The sequence below is a fragment of the Clarias gariepinus genome, chromosome 8, assembly GCF_024256425.1.
Source record: "Clarias gariepinus isolate MV-2021 ecotype Netherlands chromosome 8, CGAR_prim_01v2, whole genome shotgun sequence".
Taxonomy (NCBI): Eukaryota; Metazoa; Chordata; class Actinopteri; order Siluriformes; family Clariidae; genus Clarias; species Clarias gariepinus.
Window position 1 is genome coordinate 24229479 of NC_071107.1, and position 19283 is coordinate 24248761.

At 39.2% G+C, this 19283-nt stretch overlaps 2 protein-coding genes across 4 annotated transcripts in view; one reads left to right on the top strand and one right to left on the bottom strand.

The window, feature by feature from the left end:
- The window catches only part of plekhh2 (pleckstrin homology domain containing, family H (with MyTH4 domain) member 2), a 31938-nt gene extending 21874 nt beyond the window's left edge, over positions 1 to 10064 (bottom strand). For both annotated transcript variants that reach the window (XR_008361042.1, XM_053502702.1), the window contains exons 1-2: positions 9949 to 10064; positions 4774 to 4930 (exon numbers count right to left, since the gene is read on the bottom strand). Coding sequence is in view for 1 of the 2 variants with exons in the window: in XM_053502702.1 (XP_053358677.1) it covers positions 4774 to 4905 (132 nt within the window). In the remaining variant the exon portion in view is untranslated. The remainder of the gene's footprint in view (positions 1 to 4773; positions 4931 to 9948) is intronic.
- Positions 10065 to 10391: 327 nt separating this feature from the next.
- Positions 10392 to 19283, top strand: part of thada (THADA armadillo repeat containing) — a 147606-nt gene continuing 138714 nt past the window's right edge. The window contains exons 1-6 of one of the 2 annotated variants that reach the window (XM_053502003.1): positions 10392 to 10431; positions 10927 to 11007; positions 17288 to 17394; positions 18308 to 18444; positions 18533 to 18681; positions 19172 to 19204. In XM_053502003.1, coding sequence (XP_053357978.1) covers positions 10935 to 11007; positions 17288 to 17394; positions 18308 to 18444; positions 18533 to 18681; positions 19172 to 19204 — 499 coding nt within the window. In that variant the 5' untranslated portion in view covers positions 10392 to 10431; positions 10927 to 10934. Of the gene's footprint in view, positions 10432 to 10467; positions 10560 to 10926; positions 11008 to 17287; positions 17395 to 18307; positions 18445 to 18532; positions 18682 to 19171; positions 19205 to 19283 lie in introns of those variants that run through there. The other variant, XM_053502004.1, reaches the window with a different exon arrangement.

Sequence of the window (19283 nt, forward strand, 5' to 3'; positions counted from 1 at the left end):
GACCAGGGTTACGGACCCACAGACAGATGGGTTCCACAAGTTGGCGACAAGTTATCCATCAATTTTCAAGTATAACGCGTTTCTCTCATGAGTCACCGCGGCCAGTCATGAGCCACCTCGGCTAGGATCCTCATTCAGGGATCTTAAATGCCCCAAACATTTAGTGACAACATAAGGTATTAACATTTGGCAAGATTAGGAAGCAAATGATCAGACTGCCTACCTCACATCATCATTAATGCTGAAATGATGGACTCCCAGGAACTCCTTTAAAGGCCCTTTCCTTTTACAGAAAGAAAACCAGTCTGGTTCGATCACGGAAAGTGTTCTGTTTTTACAGGTCAGTGTGTAACCTTGCGCATTACTCAGCTGGGAGTTACTGTCACATCACATCACTAATGACAGTGATTTATTTATGTTTTATAAGGAGTCATTTCAGGAAGGCCAGTGTTTCAGACGTGAAGCAGGCACTTCAATCATGGCTCTGGCATACTGAGAAAAGTTTGATGATATCCAAGCTGTAGTGAAATGCTGAGATAAGTGAATTAGTGTACAGTAGCAGGGGATGAACACACAGAAATAAAGGTAGTTTTTTAAACTCTGTTATTCTGCACAGTACCCTCCTTGTCCTTTAAATAAAAGCACGTTCAACGGTATTAACTTTGAGCTTCACAGTTTCCGTAATAATCTTCCAAGCCTAGATTGATGAGTGATGATCTAGACTAAGCTGACTATGAACAAAAGGCATTGTGCTTCTCATTTATTTGAAATGATTCAAATGATCTACTGGACAGCCACCTAAAAACATTCTTTATACTCCCATCTTATCCACACGCATGCCAAACACCCTTATTGTCTCAGTGTGATACTTTCTTTACTAAAAACTGTTGAAACAGCAGTAGAATTCACAATAAGCCAACGCCATATAGGCTGTGCCACAGTCAGCCTTCCCATTCCTAACATTCCAAGCTGCGTGCTTTGCGGCTGGCCCTCCCCGCAGCCCCACCGGTGCTTACAAAGCCCGCCTGTGTTACAACCTAGCACCAACACCAACACTCTAAATTCCCCAGCATCACCTCGTATCTGTACACCACCACGTAATACACACATATAGGCTGGACAAACTGGATCAATCAGGAACGTGAGTTTGTGGCAAAATCAGTTGAGCTAGGCCCCACAAAATATGTAACATACACAAATAACACCCATGACAAAAGAGCAGTATCATGCATTAGTGATGCCATGCTGCTCATCTAAACTGTGGTTCATTCAGGCAAACGGAATAAACGTTTGAGGAGCAAGTGCTGCTGGGAGCAGGAAAGTCACACTGCCTTATACTTGGTTGGCTCTGGGTTTCTGAGGCCACCACCCACATAAATGTGGAATCAATCTGGGTGTGGCAGGCACGAAGAGGTGCGGGCGCTAACCGACAACAGATTTCCTTTTTGCACAGTGCTCACAGTGTGTAGACCTTCACTGGTGGGAGTGTGAGAGTTTGTGTACATGTGGTTTCCGTTTGCAGGATGCATGAAGTGACGTACACACATGCGGTCAAGATTCTTGTTGTTAACAGTATTAACAGATAAGAATGTAGAAGATATGAAGGTTTTGACAGTTTTGATCTCTATTTCCACTCTAAAAAGTGTTGCGTTGTGTGTGATGCATGTCGACTTCCTATATAACATAGTCTCTGTTTACAAACCCTGGCATTTCCTCCCCTGGGCATCTTGTGATTACGGAATGGTTTATTTTCTGCTCTGTCTGCTGCCCCCTCCATTCTATCTCTATTACTCTTTCACTCCCTCCCCTTTCATCTCCCCAGCCATTCGTCCTTACTCCTCTAAAAAGTTTCATTTAGTGACTTTCTTTTTGCTCTTTTCCTCTGTTATTCTTCAATCTCGAATTTGTTCTTTATATGCATTACTAAATCTCAGTGCAATACTTATAGTATTACCAAAATGGATCCAGAATGCAGTAGTCAAAATATTATACAGGAGGTCATAACATAAAAAAATTACATTTGCTTTATTTTTTGCAGTGAGAACATCCATACAAGGTATTGAATCCAGTACCAAATTCTAGTACGGCTAGCGCTTAGTAAATCCCATGAGCAATCAGGAAGCAATACGCCCACGGCCAACAAGGCACTGTGATGACCAGTGTTAACAGGAGATCTTTATCAGACGAGTTTGTGTGTGTGTGTTTGTATGAAGAGGTCAAACTAATGGCTGTTGGCACTAATTAACTGGGAGTTCATCTAGAGGAGTGGAGAAGAACTCCTGTTTCTCAGATCGTTCATAACATTAGGTGGTTCTTCCAACCAAGCCGGAGCCACCTCTGCTTCTACCTGTTTGGATGTCATGTGTGGCTCCTTCTCGGCTAAAATGAAAATCTGCAGACATTTGGACAATATTGGACAACCATAACATTCTATAGATGAACCAGACCTCATTTTTACCTAAAGGAGTAAACCATGATGTATCCTTTATAGGAACATAATCCGTGAAATACAGTTATAGCTCATTTAATTTTACTACTTTCCTTGTCTCAGTATACAACATGAAAGGGAATTTGATTTATTAGCCAAAGTATGTCCTACGCCACTACGATAGCTTGTTAGTATTGGACCTTTTCCTGGTTGACTTATTATGTCACACACCAAACACTCAACAAAGAAGTTAGCATGTTAGTGTTGCACGTTGAGCGGCAAAATCATGGACAACTTTACATTTTGTACATGGTTTAGGCCTAACTTTTAGTACAAATGATATGGATGTGCTTATGATGTTATCCGAAGGCAGGCGACACCAATGTAAAGTTAGCGGATTCCCCCACAGAGCGCCGTTTTCTGTGTCCAATTGAGCTATACGAACCAGAGTACCTGGACTGCCAACTGCATTATCTGGGTGTCCAATTCTAACTTTGAGAAGTTTTCAATTGGTTTCAGTTATATGATTTCAGCTGGACTAACATGGTTCACATTTTTTATTAAAAGTCCACTTTTACTAGGGTTAATACAAATAGTTGGACTAACACATCAGCATGTGAACGCACTGATTGTTTTTTGGCAACATGTACTTTAAGACCCTGTGAATGGGCTGTTAGTATGAAAACAATAATATATTGCATATTGCAACAATTTATTATAAGCTAACAATTTAATATAAAGCCTCCGGTTTCCGCCCCACAGTCCAAAGACATACAGATTAGGCTAATTGGTGTTCACAAAATTGCCCATAGTGTTTGAATGAGCGTGTGAGTGTGTTTATGTGTGTGTGTCCTGCGATGAATTGGCACCCTGTCAGGCACCCCTGTCCAGAGTGTATACCCCTCCTTGTGCCCTAAGTCTCCTAGGATAGGCTCCAGGCCCCCTGCGAATCTGTATACTGGATAAAGCCGTATAGACGATTAAGGAGTGGGTGAGTGATTTCTACCCATACTGTATGTGCACTTTAAATGACCTATGCCAGTTAATGAAAAAGCTGTGCCCACTTCTGCGTCACTTTTAGTATTATTTGAATTACAACCAGCGCTGTGCTGTCCGACACCTTCGAAACCCATTACTGTAGTTTGTCCTGGAATAAAAAGTGATTATGCTTATCTGACTGGAAAGTAATGTCGAGACATAAATTGTTGGTGGGGAATAAGATTGAAAGAACATTAAACAACTTGGACCTTGTGAAAATGTGCACACCACATTACTGCTTGGCTTTAACAATGACAGGCAATTGGTTTTAACAGAGATATAATTTCCACTTATTATGCTTTGACAAAATGAATACTTATTTTCAGCCATTCAGCCATCAACTCGTTCATTTTCAACATTCAGTTTATCCTGGTTTGGGCTGCAGCGGATCTGGAGCCTATCCCGGGAACACTGGGCGTGAGGCGGAAAATACACTTTTGATTGGACGCCAGTCCATTGCAGGCTCCGTGCACAAACACACACATGTTCACACAGTCCTTTGCACCTAGTGAAAATTTATCGTAGACAATCCACCTGTGTTTTTGGGAGCCGAGATGAATCCACACGGAGACCGAGAGGAAATGCCAAACAGAGACAGCAACCTGAGATTAGGACTGAACGCGGGACTCTGAAGTTCTGAGGCTTTGTGAGACGGCTTCCTGCTGTATCATTGTGGATGACAATAACTTAGTCAGAAATGTAGACAACAGAAGCGCTGCTAATTTCCTCTAAGGAGTTGTAGAACGCATATACATTTCATAGACTTGTGTCAACATCAAGTCTCTAATTCTATGAAGTTCGTCGCGTCCCAGAATGCCGCAGTCTGGAGCCTTGTGGCTAAGAGGCTGTTTATATTAAGCTCTAATCAGTTTTCCCCTGAGACGGAGCAAAAGAAGTAGGCCATAGAATCTGCACACACACACATACATATGCACACATGCACATTGTGGCTGTAACACACCAAACATGGTAAATACTTCAGGATGTACTTGTTTGCCCTTCTTTAAGAGCTGTGTTACAAGTTTCACTAACATTATTCCTATTAGATGTTAATAGATGCTTTAGTTAAAATGCAGGCGAGTGAAAGAGGCAGTAAGTCACTGTGGGAGGACACTGCAGATTTAGTAAAACCACAGTGCTGCTCTGTAATTAGAGGCGGTTTAGTAAGACATGGGGGCGAAGTTTTTACTTATTCAGCATGAGGTTAAATCAAAATGATTTTGAAAGATGCAGGAATCCCCAGATAATCAGTGGAAAAGACAGAATGGCAGAATGGGTGTCTGATGCGCCATGGTGGAAACGCTAACCTTTTCTGTTGTGAGGTCTCGAATCACACTCATCTGTCCACGGAACTTTAACAGCAGAGCTTCCAGAGCCAAGTATTTCTCCCTCCATTCTCCAGACGAGGCCTCGTCAGCCTCACTCGCGCTGCCGGACATCACAGCCTCTCAGTGCTGGAACAAACTAAAAATATGGACAGTCATATATGTGTGATGAAGAATATGTACACTAGCATGACATGTGTGTGTGTGTGTGTGTGGTGTATACACAACTGCGCTGAATTGGGGCCGACAAAAATAACAGCACTGAAACACACAACCTCCGACTAGCCTTTCTGAAAGCTGTGCTAACCGACTAGTTAAAGAGAGAAAATAATACTTCTGAAAGTCACAGCAGTCAGCAGGAAGACAGAGAGACGGCTATGTGAATATGCTCTTTTAGAAAGTAAAAGAAAAAATGCCTGAAGTGTTCCAGGCATGGGCAGGGCCCCGGACAAACGGACCACTACCAAAACAAACTCTGCCCAGCCAATGCAGGTCCACCGTCACACTTTTCCATTGTACGCATTTCAGTTATGAAAAACACATGGCATTTGAAGGTAAAGTCGCAGGAAGAGAAAAGGATGGAGTGAAATGGAACAGAGTGTAAGAGAGAACTATTGCTACAGTATAAAAATGGCTCTCATTATAGGTTTGGCCTCAACTCAAGTACAACTTAAATGTGTTAAAAGAAATCAAGTAAATGTCTTCATGGAGTTAAATGAATGAGGGTTTGAAATCAGTGCATGCTTTAAAAAACTGAAAAACAAAACCCCTGGGTTTAGTTCAATGTACACTGGAAAAAAAATGTGCCAAAAAAAAACAAAAAAAACATAAACCATCAATCCATCCATCCATCCATCCAGGAACCTCTGTAGTCCAACTGGGGACTGTGGAGGCCATTGGTGACCGTTGTATCTACTTTCATTTTTACAACTGTGGTCAACATTCACAAATGCATTCACAAACCACGGGCAATTTGGAAACACTAATTAGCCTAACCAGCATGTCTTTGGACTGTGGGAGGAAACCAGAGTACCCGGAGGAAACCCAACAAGCACGGAGAGAACATGCAAACTCCATGCACGCAGACCTGATGCGGGAATCGAACCCGGACCCTGGAGGTGCAAGGCGACAGCGCTAACCACTCCATCACTGTGCAGTCACTATTAAACCAGTAACATCCAATCAACTAAACATCACATTGGTGTGACAAGTCTTTGTTTCTTAAAATGTTTTAGTACTTTCGAGAACATTTTGTTAAGCTTAATAATGAAATTAGGTGGAAGATGTTCTAAGCATCCTGGAGGATTTGTTGCAGCTCTGAGGAGGTTGTCATATTTAATTCTATACAGTGTGTGATTGTGAGTGTGTGTTTATTGGTAAAACTACACATTCCTTTATGGTGTTTATTATTATGCAATATGTAACTATCTTTGCCAACATACCAACATATTTCTGTATCTTAATTTTACAAAAGTCATAAAATAAAAGACAAAATATGAACAGCACATTGTTCTAAAGATTTTATGACTTTCTACACATTTTGTCAAATTATTTTATTATTTTTCTCTGACACACAAGATGGTCTGTAACAATATGTTAAATCTTAAAAGCATTATATAAGCTTATTTTAGAAACTTCCACATCAAACCTGACAGATGAGTGTTTCCGGTTGTGCGCGCAGGCGCTGTGTGTGTGTGTGTGTGTTTGAATCTAAAGTAAGCTCCGCTCTCCCCTTTCTAACCTTACACAGTTACCCTTCCTTCACTCTTTTCACACACACGCGCGCACACAACCGAAACACTGTTTTATCGGAATAATAAACAAGAAATCTTTTTAATGACACTCGATTGAGTGACACATTAACGGAATCCTGCTGTAAAGTAAAAATAAAACAAATTAACCTGCACTTTACCTTTGAAAAGAATCGCGACAGAGCAGTGTTTTTGTGTAGAGCAAAGAGAAAGAGTGCGTGTGTGTGTGTGTGAAGGCGAAAGTAGAAGGGTTCTGTGTGTGAGTGTGTGTGTGTGTGTATATATGTGTGTGTGGCACGGTGTCCAATAATGTGCGCACACAGACACAAAGAGCAGGCGGATACAGAGAGAGAAAATGGATCTTTAACCTCTCTGAGACTTGCTTTTGCTTTACACGCGCGCTGTACACACACGCATACAGACACAAAATAAAAAATGTTTTACACACACACACGTGGTCACAGTGTTATAGTAAGCTGTACACGCGTGCATGGATGTTGATTATACAAGTAGGAGACGCACACTAAGACCCACAATTCCACAGCGCAAGAGAGAGAAAAACCGTTGGCTCAGTTGTGATCACGTGACACTCGGCATAAAAAAACAAGAAATGCATGCGTGATATATGATACTTGGTACTCGTAAACCTTGTTCGTTTTCCAGGTCAAAATTTATTAAAAATCTTGTCTTGCGGAACACTCGCAAACCGCTTTACTCGCAATCCGAGGTTTCACTGTGTTTTCCAATTCCTTCCCGTCACTAGGGAGCTCCCACATTAACACTATTACTACCAGTTCATCAGGGAGGGCAGAAGATTATCAGGTGTTTCCTTTAAACCATGTGATGCCAGCCAACTGCATCTTTTCGAACTGCTCACAGCCCATGATTGGCTGTAGATTAATGTGAGCGGCTACAGCATCAGCCGCGAATTGAACAAGCGATCTCTCGATGATAAGGAAGAAACTCTCATGTTTGGAGCTTGATATGAAGCCGCCTGATTTTGTGCAAAACTGACACTTCATGTCAAGCCAATCGCTTCTGTCATGTGATTAGTGAAGTAAAGGTACCTCCTATTCAGCATCGTGGCTGCTGCGTGGCAGCAATACTAAGTAAAACATGTGTTGCTTAATGAACACGATATGTTCTATGAAATAGGACAAAAGGTGAGTTGGATGTTGCTTGAACACTGTATTACATACTTAAAAAAGCTATGTGGGATACTGTAGTGTAAGACATATGCTTAAGCAGAGAAGCACTGTGACAAAATTTTAAATATGCATGTGCAATTTGTGTACAAGAGACATGAGATGCACTCAATGTGTGTGGGAAGCACTTAGTCTAGTTCCGTCTATGTTATAAACATTAGGGAACGACTGACCGACATAAGATTGGTTGCGGACGAGCCTTCTGCAAACTTAAGTTTTTATATATATATTTTTTGCTCCCCCAGCTGCTATATATGATCAATAGAGATGGTGCAGCCCAAGTGTGAAAGACATCACAGCTGTGCTGACATTAAGCACAACAGCACAGCCTTTATTGTTTTATTGATTTTATACACCAGCTCTACAAAGACCATTTATTTTTAACAGATCATGATTTGTTCATGTATTTCGTTATTTTACCCTGGCAATAGATCTCCTTTCATAACTGGTGGAACTAACTGACTGTGACTGGCAGAGCTGTCTCTCTTTGTATTTTCATTAAGTTGTACAATCACTTGTCCCACACACCAAGTAGGACCCTTGATCAGTGGTTACAGAGGGATCTTAGATTCAGTCTTGTGTTAGAAGCTAGTTAGCTTTGTACTTTGGCTTAGGAGATAATAAAACAACACTGAGGCCTTTCAGAATGACTAATAAGCAATGATTGAGTAGACAAGCCTTGTTTAAAATCCTATTATCAGATTTTTTTCCCCCCTTACTAATAGTGCATCCGTGACTAGTTTAAAAACAAAAATCAAAGCTCAGGAACAAACCTGGAATCCTGGAGCTACAGTATAATGCAACAACACAACATGCTGTGCCATCGGCCTGGCCCATAAAGTAATTCTGTTTAAGAAATATAACTTGACAAATTCACAATTACTGCTGCCTGATCCTGGGTTCAAAATGTATCATGTGTTAATGTACAGCATGTGAAGAGTTTTACATTCTCTTCTCATCATACAGGTTTTTTCCCAATTCTCTGGTTTCCTCCCAAAAATATGCAGGTAGCCTTGTTAGACTGGCAATGTTAAAAAAACTGTAAGGTCTGAATGAGCATGTGAATGTGTGCATACATAGTGCTCCATGATAAATTCATGCAGGATGATTTCTCCAACATTGCACCTAGTGTTACTGGTATAGACTCAGGATACACCTCAGTACTGTTAAGGATAAAGCGCTTATTGAAGACGGATGAACGAATGATGATATTTGTTTTCCTGTTCTTGGTAAGCAGACCTGTGGGTTTTAGAAAATCCATCAGCAGCACCGCTGTATTTTATACTTTCAGACTGCCAGAAAATAGACATGCATTTGAATGTCTATATTCTGTTCAAATGCATGTCTATTACATTTGCATGTCTATATATATATTCTGTTCAACTGTTCAAATGCCTGTCTATTTTCTGACAGTCTGAAAGTATAAAATACAGATCACCTGTTCAATAGACCATGAATATTTATATTTTTAACATTTAATTCACAACAACACCTGATTCTTAGATTAGATTTGACACATTAGTTAAAAAAGAAAAACACCTCATCTGATTGTTCCAAACAAAGAGAGATAGGACAAAGATCAGTGACACTTGTGGACGGAGAGGAGACCGGATCAAGATCCACATGCTGCACTATTCTATTTTACTCACTCACTCATCGTCTATACTGCTTTTTTCTGGGTCCAGAGACGCGGGGGGTCTGGAGCCTATTCCAGGACACTCAGTGTATGAGGAGGGGGTACACCCTGGACAGGGTGCCAATCCATCGCAGGGTACACACACACACACACACACACACACACACACACATGCTCATTCACTGTAATTAGCCTGTAACCTGCATGTCTTCGGGACTGTGGGAGGAAACCAGAGTACCCTGTGGAAACCCCACCAATTACAGGGAGAACATGCAAACCCACAGGGAGGTGCAAGGTGATGGTACTAACCACTAAGCCACCGTGGATCTATATAGAATAGTGGCTCTACTTCCCTAGTTGAGTTTCCTATCTTCATACGTATAGAGGCAACTAAGTTGTGTGTACTTTCTATACACTGCTGCTTTTATGATAGGAAGAAATGAAGAAGGCAACATCAGATCCATACAGATCACATGCACTAGTACATAATATAACAATGTTTATAATGGAACGTTATTTTATATCATTTTTTCATCCTCTTCAAAGAAAAGTAGTGTTATCTTACCTAAAAGAAGAAAAGAATGATGATGATGATTTAGCCTCCGCTTTCACTCCATTATAATACTTAGTGAAGCCTCTTGTTCTTCATGTCTTCTTAACTTTCCACGTTAACTCACTCACTCACTCACTCACTCCGCTTTTCATTTCAGCATCTCACCGCAGTCCCGCGACTGGCCTGGCAGAAAGGGGGCGTGTCGTTCACTAAACGGACCAATCGGATACACCGTGGGAGTGGTTATGTAAACTTCTCACGACAGGAAGCTCGGGCTGAACGGAGATCGCTCACATCAGCCAATGAAATCCACTCATTATTCGGTTTGCCCAATCAACGGGACTTGTCTTCAAATAACGTCTACTTTCTACATAAGGACACTTCAGAGTGGGGTTAGTACACACTATCCAGTAAGCTTTTTGTAAAATACTATGTTGTTTGTATTTCCGCCACGGTCGCGAAGGAAGTGACGTGTGACACGCGTGTGTTATGGTGGTGAGTTTTACTGAAAAGTACTAAGCTACTTGTTCAATTGTGGTTATATATTTAATAATACGTAGTTGGTAATAGATATGAAGACATTTTTATAAAGTTAAAAGGGTTATTTTAAATAGTGAATGTTGGTAAGTGGAAATTGGCTGAATGTTTTTGTACTGTAAATGTAAAATGTGTGTGCGGTTAGCATCCTAGTGCCAGCTCATGCGACTGAAGCGCGAGCACTAAGTTACATGAGGAGTAAAGCTATTTTAATGACATTTTAATGTGTGTGTGTGTGTGTGTGTGTGTGTGTGTGTGTGGCGCGCTGCTCCATCTCCGGCTGAATTAGCGCTCTGGTATTTCCGCTGTATCACTGATTTGAGATGTGTCAGCTCTGAGACAGATTTTTCCTCTATTTCATCTTCCTTTAATGGCTTTCACCTGAACTACTCAAGTACTCTTTAGACGTTACAGTAGTCTCACTCATTGCATGCAGCTGTGATTGTGATTCAGGTTCAATCATGGTGTTGAAGAAGAAAGCGCCCAGAGTGGAGCCTGTGGTTTTGGACAGCGTTGAGCTGAAGATCCTGACCAGTGAGTAAAGAGATCATGTACAGTTTACTTTTCTAATGCTGAGAGCCTGCTCATGTAAGATGTATGTTACCAATGGATATGAATTGCTTGAAAAACATTGCAAAGTACGTAGCACATCAGGCTTAGGGTCACTTCGTGAAATCTGCACCTCAAGTCTGACTTGATGATAAAATCTCAGGATAAGGAAATCCAAACACTTGTACTCTTACTGTGACTTAACGATCAAACTTAATGGCATTTGGGTCAAAAGATAACGTCTCCACTTCAACATGAGCTATAAGGAATCACATTGCATATACTGTATAAGAAGGACTCCAAAATATCCATGTATGTATATAAATAAATGTTAGGTTTTATCTGTACGTTGCTCAGAACTCGCTCTTTCAATGATATCTTTACATTTCATACATTGGAGGACCCTAAACCCACCCACCCACTCACTCACTTACTCATCGTTTATCAGCTTAATTCTGCTTAATTACTGCTTAATGTATATGGGGTCATGGGGGCCTGGAGCCCAACCCAGGGGACTTGGGGCATGAGGCAGGGTACACACTGGGCAGAGTAGCAATTCATCGCAGGGTTCACTCACTGACCCGCTTACACACTCATTCACACACTACAGGCAATTTGGGAATGCCAATTAGCCTAATCTGCATGTCTTTGGAGAAAACTGGAATACCTGGAGAAACCCACCAAGCATGGGGAGAACATGCAAACTCCATGCAAACAGAGGTGGGAATCGAACCTGGTCGAGAATTTAATCCAGACCCTGGAGGTGCAACAGTGCTAACCACTAAGTGGATAAAAAAAAAATTCTGTATGACTGTCCAGCCAGAATTAAAAAAAGAACAGAACAGAATTTAAGTAAATTTGGGCAGTGCTTGGGTATTTGTCTGAAGTTAATCCGCCATAATTTAAAATGTTGAGTAGAAGTGAATTCATGAGCATTTATGTGCCAAATTATGTCACTGTGGGCCAGGGGTAGCTCAGTGGTTAAGGCATTGGACTACGGTTCGGAAGATCCCAGGTTCAAACCCCACAACCACCAAGTTTCCACTGTTGGGCCCTTGAGCAAGGCCCTTAACCCTCAACTGCTCAGATGTATAATGAGATAAAAAAAAATGTAAGTCGCTCTGGATAAGAGCGTCTGCCAAATGACTAAATGTAAATGTAAATGTCACTGTATGTAGTGCCCTTTTTTATTTATTTATTTTTTTGTGTAAACATAAATTTTAGTGTTTTGTTTTTTCCCCTTGAGGTGGTCATGGCTCAGCAGAGCCAATCAACCTGACAGTTTACTGTGTATAGAGACAGAGTATGAGGAAGACACATAACGAAAGCTTCACACAGCATGGCTTACTTCAGAATAAAGGAACGCTGACTATGAAAAATGAATATTTATTCTTCCTGCGGGAAGTTTAAAACCATATGTTCCAAAAGTGTGGCACTAATAAAAAGCAGTTATTTGCAGCGCAGGTATGAGATGAAACACGGTTCGTAAGAGCAAACATATGCACAGCAGTCCGAGGTGAAGGCGCGTAAAATACCTGAACTGAGTGCTTAGTGTGTTGCACTGAAATGTCCCTCCTGCCACCCATACATAATTGCCATAAAAATATTTTTATATATTATACTAGAAATTTGCCACTGTTGAGCCCTTGATCAGAGGCCCTCAACCATATCTGCTCCAAGGGTGCTACATCACCAGTTTATGCTTTAAGTTAGGAGTTTCTTCTATGCTTGGATGCCTTATAGGACACTGTGGGGCTTAACAAACAAAAGCATTCCTCTGAAGTTACAGCACCTTTTATATCTGCATTCTCCCCTCTTTTTAATGGATCAAAAGTAAATAGAAACTAAATAGACTAAAAATCATAAATTGTCTTTTAAAAAAAACGGGGTTTCAAGAATTCACTGTGGTTAGTGGTTGGAAGCGTTGTTGCTTAGTCATGTTCTGTGCTTAATCCGTGCTGAATAAAATTTGCTTTGGCTCAGATGTTTTCCAGCTGCTTCAGGTTCTTTGTCTTCTCATCCTCTAATTTTTTTTTCTTCATTGACCATGATTTGTTTTTTATATTTTCGTAGGATCTTAAAGTCCTTAATTACCACAACACCTTTGATTTAAGAGGCATACTCATGTGCTGTGGCTCTTATTTTATGCTTTTGTCTGTTATTAACAGCCCATCTGCCCATTGGTAACATTTAGCTCGTGGGCGGATATCTAAAAAAGTAATTATACACATGAAAATCTAAAAACATGTGATCACACCAAAACATTAGGCAGAGTTTTAACTCTAATTGTCAAATTATTTTTTGAAAATAGTTCTCAAAGAATGCCCTACCTAAAATATATGAATATACGACATACACACACTAAGTCATGAATGCAGATTTTTTTTTTTTTTTTTTTTGCTTTATTGTCTAGAACAGTAAAATAGTTTCTAAGTTTTAAAAGATCCATTTTCTTTTCTCTCTGTCTTGTGGACGTTCTGGTCTTTGCATGAAGCCATTGTGTGGCGCAGAGCAGTATGGTGATTTTACTGCTTGCTTTTTGTGTAGGTGTGCCAAGAAAGCAGAAGAAGCCTAAAGTCAAATTCAAATTTTATTTGTCACATACAAAGTCATACACAGTACGATATGCAGTGAAATGCTTAGTATTTCTTAGTCCAAGCTCACACCATCTGTCCCAAATAGAATGTGTTTTTATTTCATGCATTATATAAATGCAAGCAGTAACAGTTATACACTGCCAGTCAAACGTCTGGACCTACTTTTTAATTCCATGGTCTTTTCTGATTTTTTTTTTCTCCTTTCTACAGTAAATTGTAAAAAATGCATCCAAAACTGTTGATTATTGAGATGTCTGCTACTTGTACTCTGTAAAGCCATCATAACAACTCTATTCTGATGTGCGTTTAATTGATGATTTTTGAGTATAGTAGCTCTAAATGAAACTTGCTTTGCCGCCGAGGAAAGTTTTGGGCTTTTCATGGGATGGTCTTCATGAGATCCGGTTCCATCATGCTGCTTTTTAAATGCACTTAAGATGATCATGTACGCGAGGGTTAATCTGCCTTAAGAGTAATTCCATCTCAAATCAACCAATGAAAGAGAAATTTTCCACCATCACTTCTCAGATTTTGCTGATTTTTTTCACCAATTTTTGGTATTGCCATGAAAATAAAACCCCCCAATTTTTTTGTCCCAACTCCCACTCGTTAAAAAATGGCAGCCATCTTAATTTTTGGCCTCAAAGTGCTTTAAGACATTCCACGCCCCTTTTTGAAATCCTCTTTTCCTTGATAACTCACTTGCTATATGTCATATGGAGATGAAACTGGGTATATTTATGTAATTTTTTATGTAGATTCAGATTCTGCGATCAGAATTTGGCCATCTGCTGTGGTTATGGAGATATTTCTGAAAACCCATTTTTCGACCCCCCCAGAACCCAAGGTCTGCATGTATATATGTTACTCAAAAAAATAGGAGTTACTTCACATCACCTTATCTTGAAAATAAATAAAAAACAGAGGTGTGTTATGCCCTGTTTTATAGACATCATCAAAAATTAATTGTCCAGGTTTTGCAACATTTTATGATTTGACACACAGAAATGTACTACCACGAAGGGATGCAGAATCACCTGGGATGTATGCCAATGAAAAAACAGCATCCTGACAAATGAAAAATAGCATTCTGCAAAATCCATGAGCATAACAGCCTCCTTTCCAATGGGAAGTTTCTCTTTCAGTTCTTTCAAATAAGCAGCTTGGGCCTTGGCTGTATAGTGATGAGCTGTGCAGGAGTCACATTTTTCACAAAGTCTCATAATGAAATCCACTGCTTGAACTGAACAATGTCATCTGGGTCCAAATCAGCATTTTCAAATATACCATCAAGATTAGGGCTGGGCCATATTATACCTTTCACGGTAATACCAGTACAATGTTGGGCAATGATAAGAAAATATCGCGATAGAATATGGATAAAACACGCATGTGTAGTGCCTTTGTTTCCAAACGCTTATGGCGGAAAAAAGCATGGCGGCGGCGGAGAATAAGAAGGGTGAAAGCGGATCGTTGAATGAAACAGATAAACCAGAATTGGTTTGTAAAAATGGTGCAACTTCAGTGGTGTGGAATTTGCATTTGCACTGTAAAAATTTTATATAGCTTTAATGCACATACAAACAGCTGCTTTGTCTCGTGTCAATTATATTGTCAGTTATATCATTATCGCAAATTTTTAAATATATATTGTGATAAATATTTTTGGCCATATTGCCCTGCCCTAATCAAGATAATCAGATAGTTTTGATTTAGGGGGGCACTGCTCACACCTGTGCAACATATAGTCACGAGAATCCAAAGAACAGACAAGCTTTGCCATCAGGTCTTTGTAATCAGATTGTGATTAAGATAACAAACTACATTGGAAAGCTTCAGTTAATAAATTAACATAAATGAAACACACTCACCTGCTTTTGTTTTTCTGCACTTAATTAGTACCAAGAAAAAGATGATGCAATCACCAAGTTCCTTGAGTGCGAGGTCACTCATGGAGTTGGTTGGAGATGATTCAACTTTCTGATCAGTATGAACCTGAATGGTTCAGTTACAGGATACTGTTTGACAGTAATACATGTATCTTACATGTACCACCATAAAATGACAAATTTACTGGTAGATAAGGCCTATTGTGTAGATCCATGTACATTCTCTGTATATAAAATGTGTATCAAATCGTAAAACAATTAATTTTTGATGATTTCTATAAAACAGGGCATAACACACCCCAGGTTTTCATTTATTTTCAAGATAAGCTGATGTGAAGTAACCCCTATTTTCTTGAGTAACATATATACATGCAGACCTTGGGTTCTGGGGGGTCGAAAAGGGGTACCCCCCCAAAAAATGTTTTTTTTTTAAATATCTCCATAACCACAGCAGATAGCCAAATTCTGAATTGCAGAATCTGAATCTACATAAAAAATTACATAAATATACCCAGTTTCATCTCCATATGACATATAGCAAGTGAGTTATCAAAGAAAAGAGGATTTCAAAAAGGGGCGTGGCACGTCTCGATGGCTGCCATTTTTTAACGAGTGGGAGTTGGGACAAAAAAATTGGGTTTTTTTATTTTCATGGCAATACCAACAATTGGTGAAAAAATTAGCAAAATCTGTGATCATGTGGTGGAACCCACTGGTTGATTTGAGATGGAATCACCCTTAAGCATTACCAATGCATTTTGCAGATTAGCATTTTTCATGTAATAAAGAATGTCACGTTGTCATTTTGGTCAGTTTATAGTTACATTTAATAATGTTGGGTGTCCATAAAACAGGTTTCCATTCTTGCTTGGATTATTATGGAACAGCCAAGAATCTGATCTGTTCCTTTCTTTCAGATCGTCCTGTTCTGTCTTATTCTTGAGTAGTTTTTATGCAGTGACTTACAGTATCCTTTGACTTTAATATGACAGAAAAGTACAACTTGAGATCTCCCACCTTGTATAAATAGTAAATAAATCACTTTTTACAGAAAACATTTCCATATCAAAAATAACAGATTTTTTACTGCTCAATAAAGGCACAATTCTTATCTGTTTATTACTACGCTTTGATTAGATAAGACTCCATCATGCTGCAGAAATAATACTGCATTTGAATAGGCAAATTGTTCGAAACATTATTCAATAATTCAAGCCAGATCAGGTCTGAGAAATGAACAGTGCTGTGCAATCATGTGTGTTTAATATATGTAATATAGGGTGGGAATTACCAGGCACCACCTGATAGAAAATCATGATACCTAAGAGACAATTCGAGTTGTATTATGGTTCTTTTAGTTGTATGATTTTTATAAATATGCCATTTCAATGCTTTTTTTTTTTTTTTTTTTTTAGATTTTGTTTCACTTATAATAAACTAAGTTTTATAAATTTGCTCCTACCACACAAGATGTTGGGCTGCCTGGCGATGTGAGAATGGTTTCGCCTCTAAATTTAAAGAAATTGTTGTCGCATATAGAAAATAATTACCATTTTAATAAAAGACAATTTTAAAAATTTATTTTTGGAGTGGCGATACATGAATTGCGACAAATAAGAATCATAATACATCACTGATTTTATTTTTTATTTTTTTTACCTCTTCCCCATCTGATACAAAATATATTTCATTCCATAGCAAATGTAAATTTATATTTATTTGATATACTGAATTCCTTGCACACTACTCTCTTATGGCACACTACTTTCTTTCTCTCAGCTTCACTCTCTGTAGATGGACATGATGATTCCAGGAAGCTTGCTCAGGTGCTAAATGCCTGTTTGACCTCCATTGACCCAGTTCAGCAGGTCCAGCTCGTGTCTAAGGTGCGATTATGATCATACTTTATCCGCTTTAATTAGATACGAGAGAGTTTGTAGTTGCAGTATTTAATAAATTAATCAGTATTCATCAGAAAGATTTGTGACCATGAATAACATGGCAATGCAAATTCTTTCACTTGACCATATTTTATTATTGTATTTACAGTTATGTGTAGACTTCCTAGTTTAGTAAGTATATTTATTTTAAGACCTACACTCCTTGGCAACTTTTTTAGTGCGTTTTATAGGTGTGTTGTTGTTCTCAAATGTGTCGTGCATGAGAAAAAAAGACTATTTTTTAAAGCTATTGTAAATTTGGCTGCATTTTTATTCCAGTTAGGTTCATGCAAACATTACTATGCAGCCGAAAGATAAAAGAGGCCCATTGTGTGTATTGTGATATTGGCATAGTTACAAAGAAGTAGAATAATTAAAAGTCTTTTTAAAAAAAAAATATTTTGTACTAAATTTAGTTCTTTTGTACTAAGTCCTAAAATACTGTTTGTTACAGGATTAAGAAAATTTTTCTCTTCTCAGTGTTATTTTAATATTAGACTCTTTACCTGCTACACAGGTCTTTTTTAAGTATCGTAATATAATATTTTTGTAATATTTTAAAGTTTAGAAAAAACCAGGGCAAGTGAGTGATCAGGGCAAGTGTGTCGAGTGTGTCAAATGAAGCGGCAGTAAGTGAGCACTACTGCATCTGATAGAAGTACAGTAAGTGGCCACTACTGAATAGCATCTGCTTAGGGATAGGTCTGTGGTCTCTTTCCATTGATTGAAGGGAAAGAGCAAAGATTTATGTACCAGAGCTGGTAACAGGTAGGCTATGGTCAGTAGATATACTAACACATCACCAATGACAGTATGGTCAGTTCGGAGAATTACAGTGTATGTGTGTTTTGTCTTGCAGGCAGGCTCCATGCTGGAACACATGGTAGAGGCTGAGGCTCCACCAGATCCTTTACTCGTTACCTGCTTGGACACTCTGGCAGTAATATACACAAACACACTGCAGGCTAAGAACCCACTGAGGAGAGCTGTGGCCAGGTACATGTCCTTTTAATGTCTGTTTGTCATACATATGTTCACACACACACACCTTACTCTCGCTTCTTTTTCCTCCTTGCCTTTAAAGTGCTTTGGGTAATGTTCCTGACTGGCTACGGGAGAAAGCAGTGTGCTGTCTATGTGAGCGCCTGACTGCGTCCCTGTCCTCTTGTAGCTCTGAGCACTACTCTCATCTCACGGAGAGCATCACTTCCTGTCTGGATTCTTTCCCTATTGGTATGTCGGTTTGTCCATGGCAGTAAAATGTTTGAGCCCATTCTGTGGAGATAAGGAAGCCATTGCACTTAATCTACATCAGCAATCATACAAAACTCAGTTAAATTAATTCAGTAGAATAGAACTTTCACTGACATGGAAAAGGAGGCAAAATGTAAAAGAAGAAAGAATTTGCTTTGGGTTGCAGGTATTTCACATTGCGCCGACCTTATCTACGTAAACTCTTTTAAGCCAGTAGAAGACATGTAGGTTTGATAATGGTCAAAAAAAGAGGAGCTGCTCATTATAAAGTAGTGATTACACTGAAATTTTACACTGTTGTTTCTTTACTGTTGCCCGTTTCACATCTGGTGGGGGGAGAAAGTTCCTGAATTGTCCACCAAGATAGATGATAGACATTTCATTATTTGTGGTATTGGTATCTCTATTTGTTGCCCATAGGTCACAATTGATTTTTATTCATTTTGTTTTAAAATATGTGATGCAACAGGAGAGGAATGTGTTCATCGCCTAATAACAGAAGGTTGGTGTTTCTTTAAAAATTTCTTTTAATCCATATATATATATATATATATATATATATATTATAAATTATATATTCA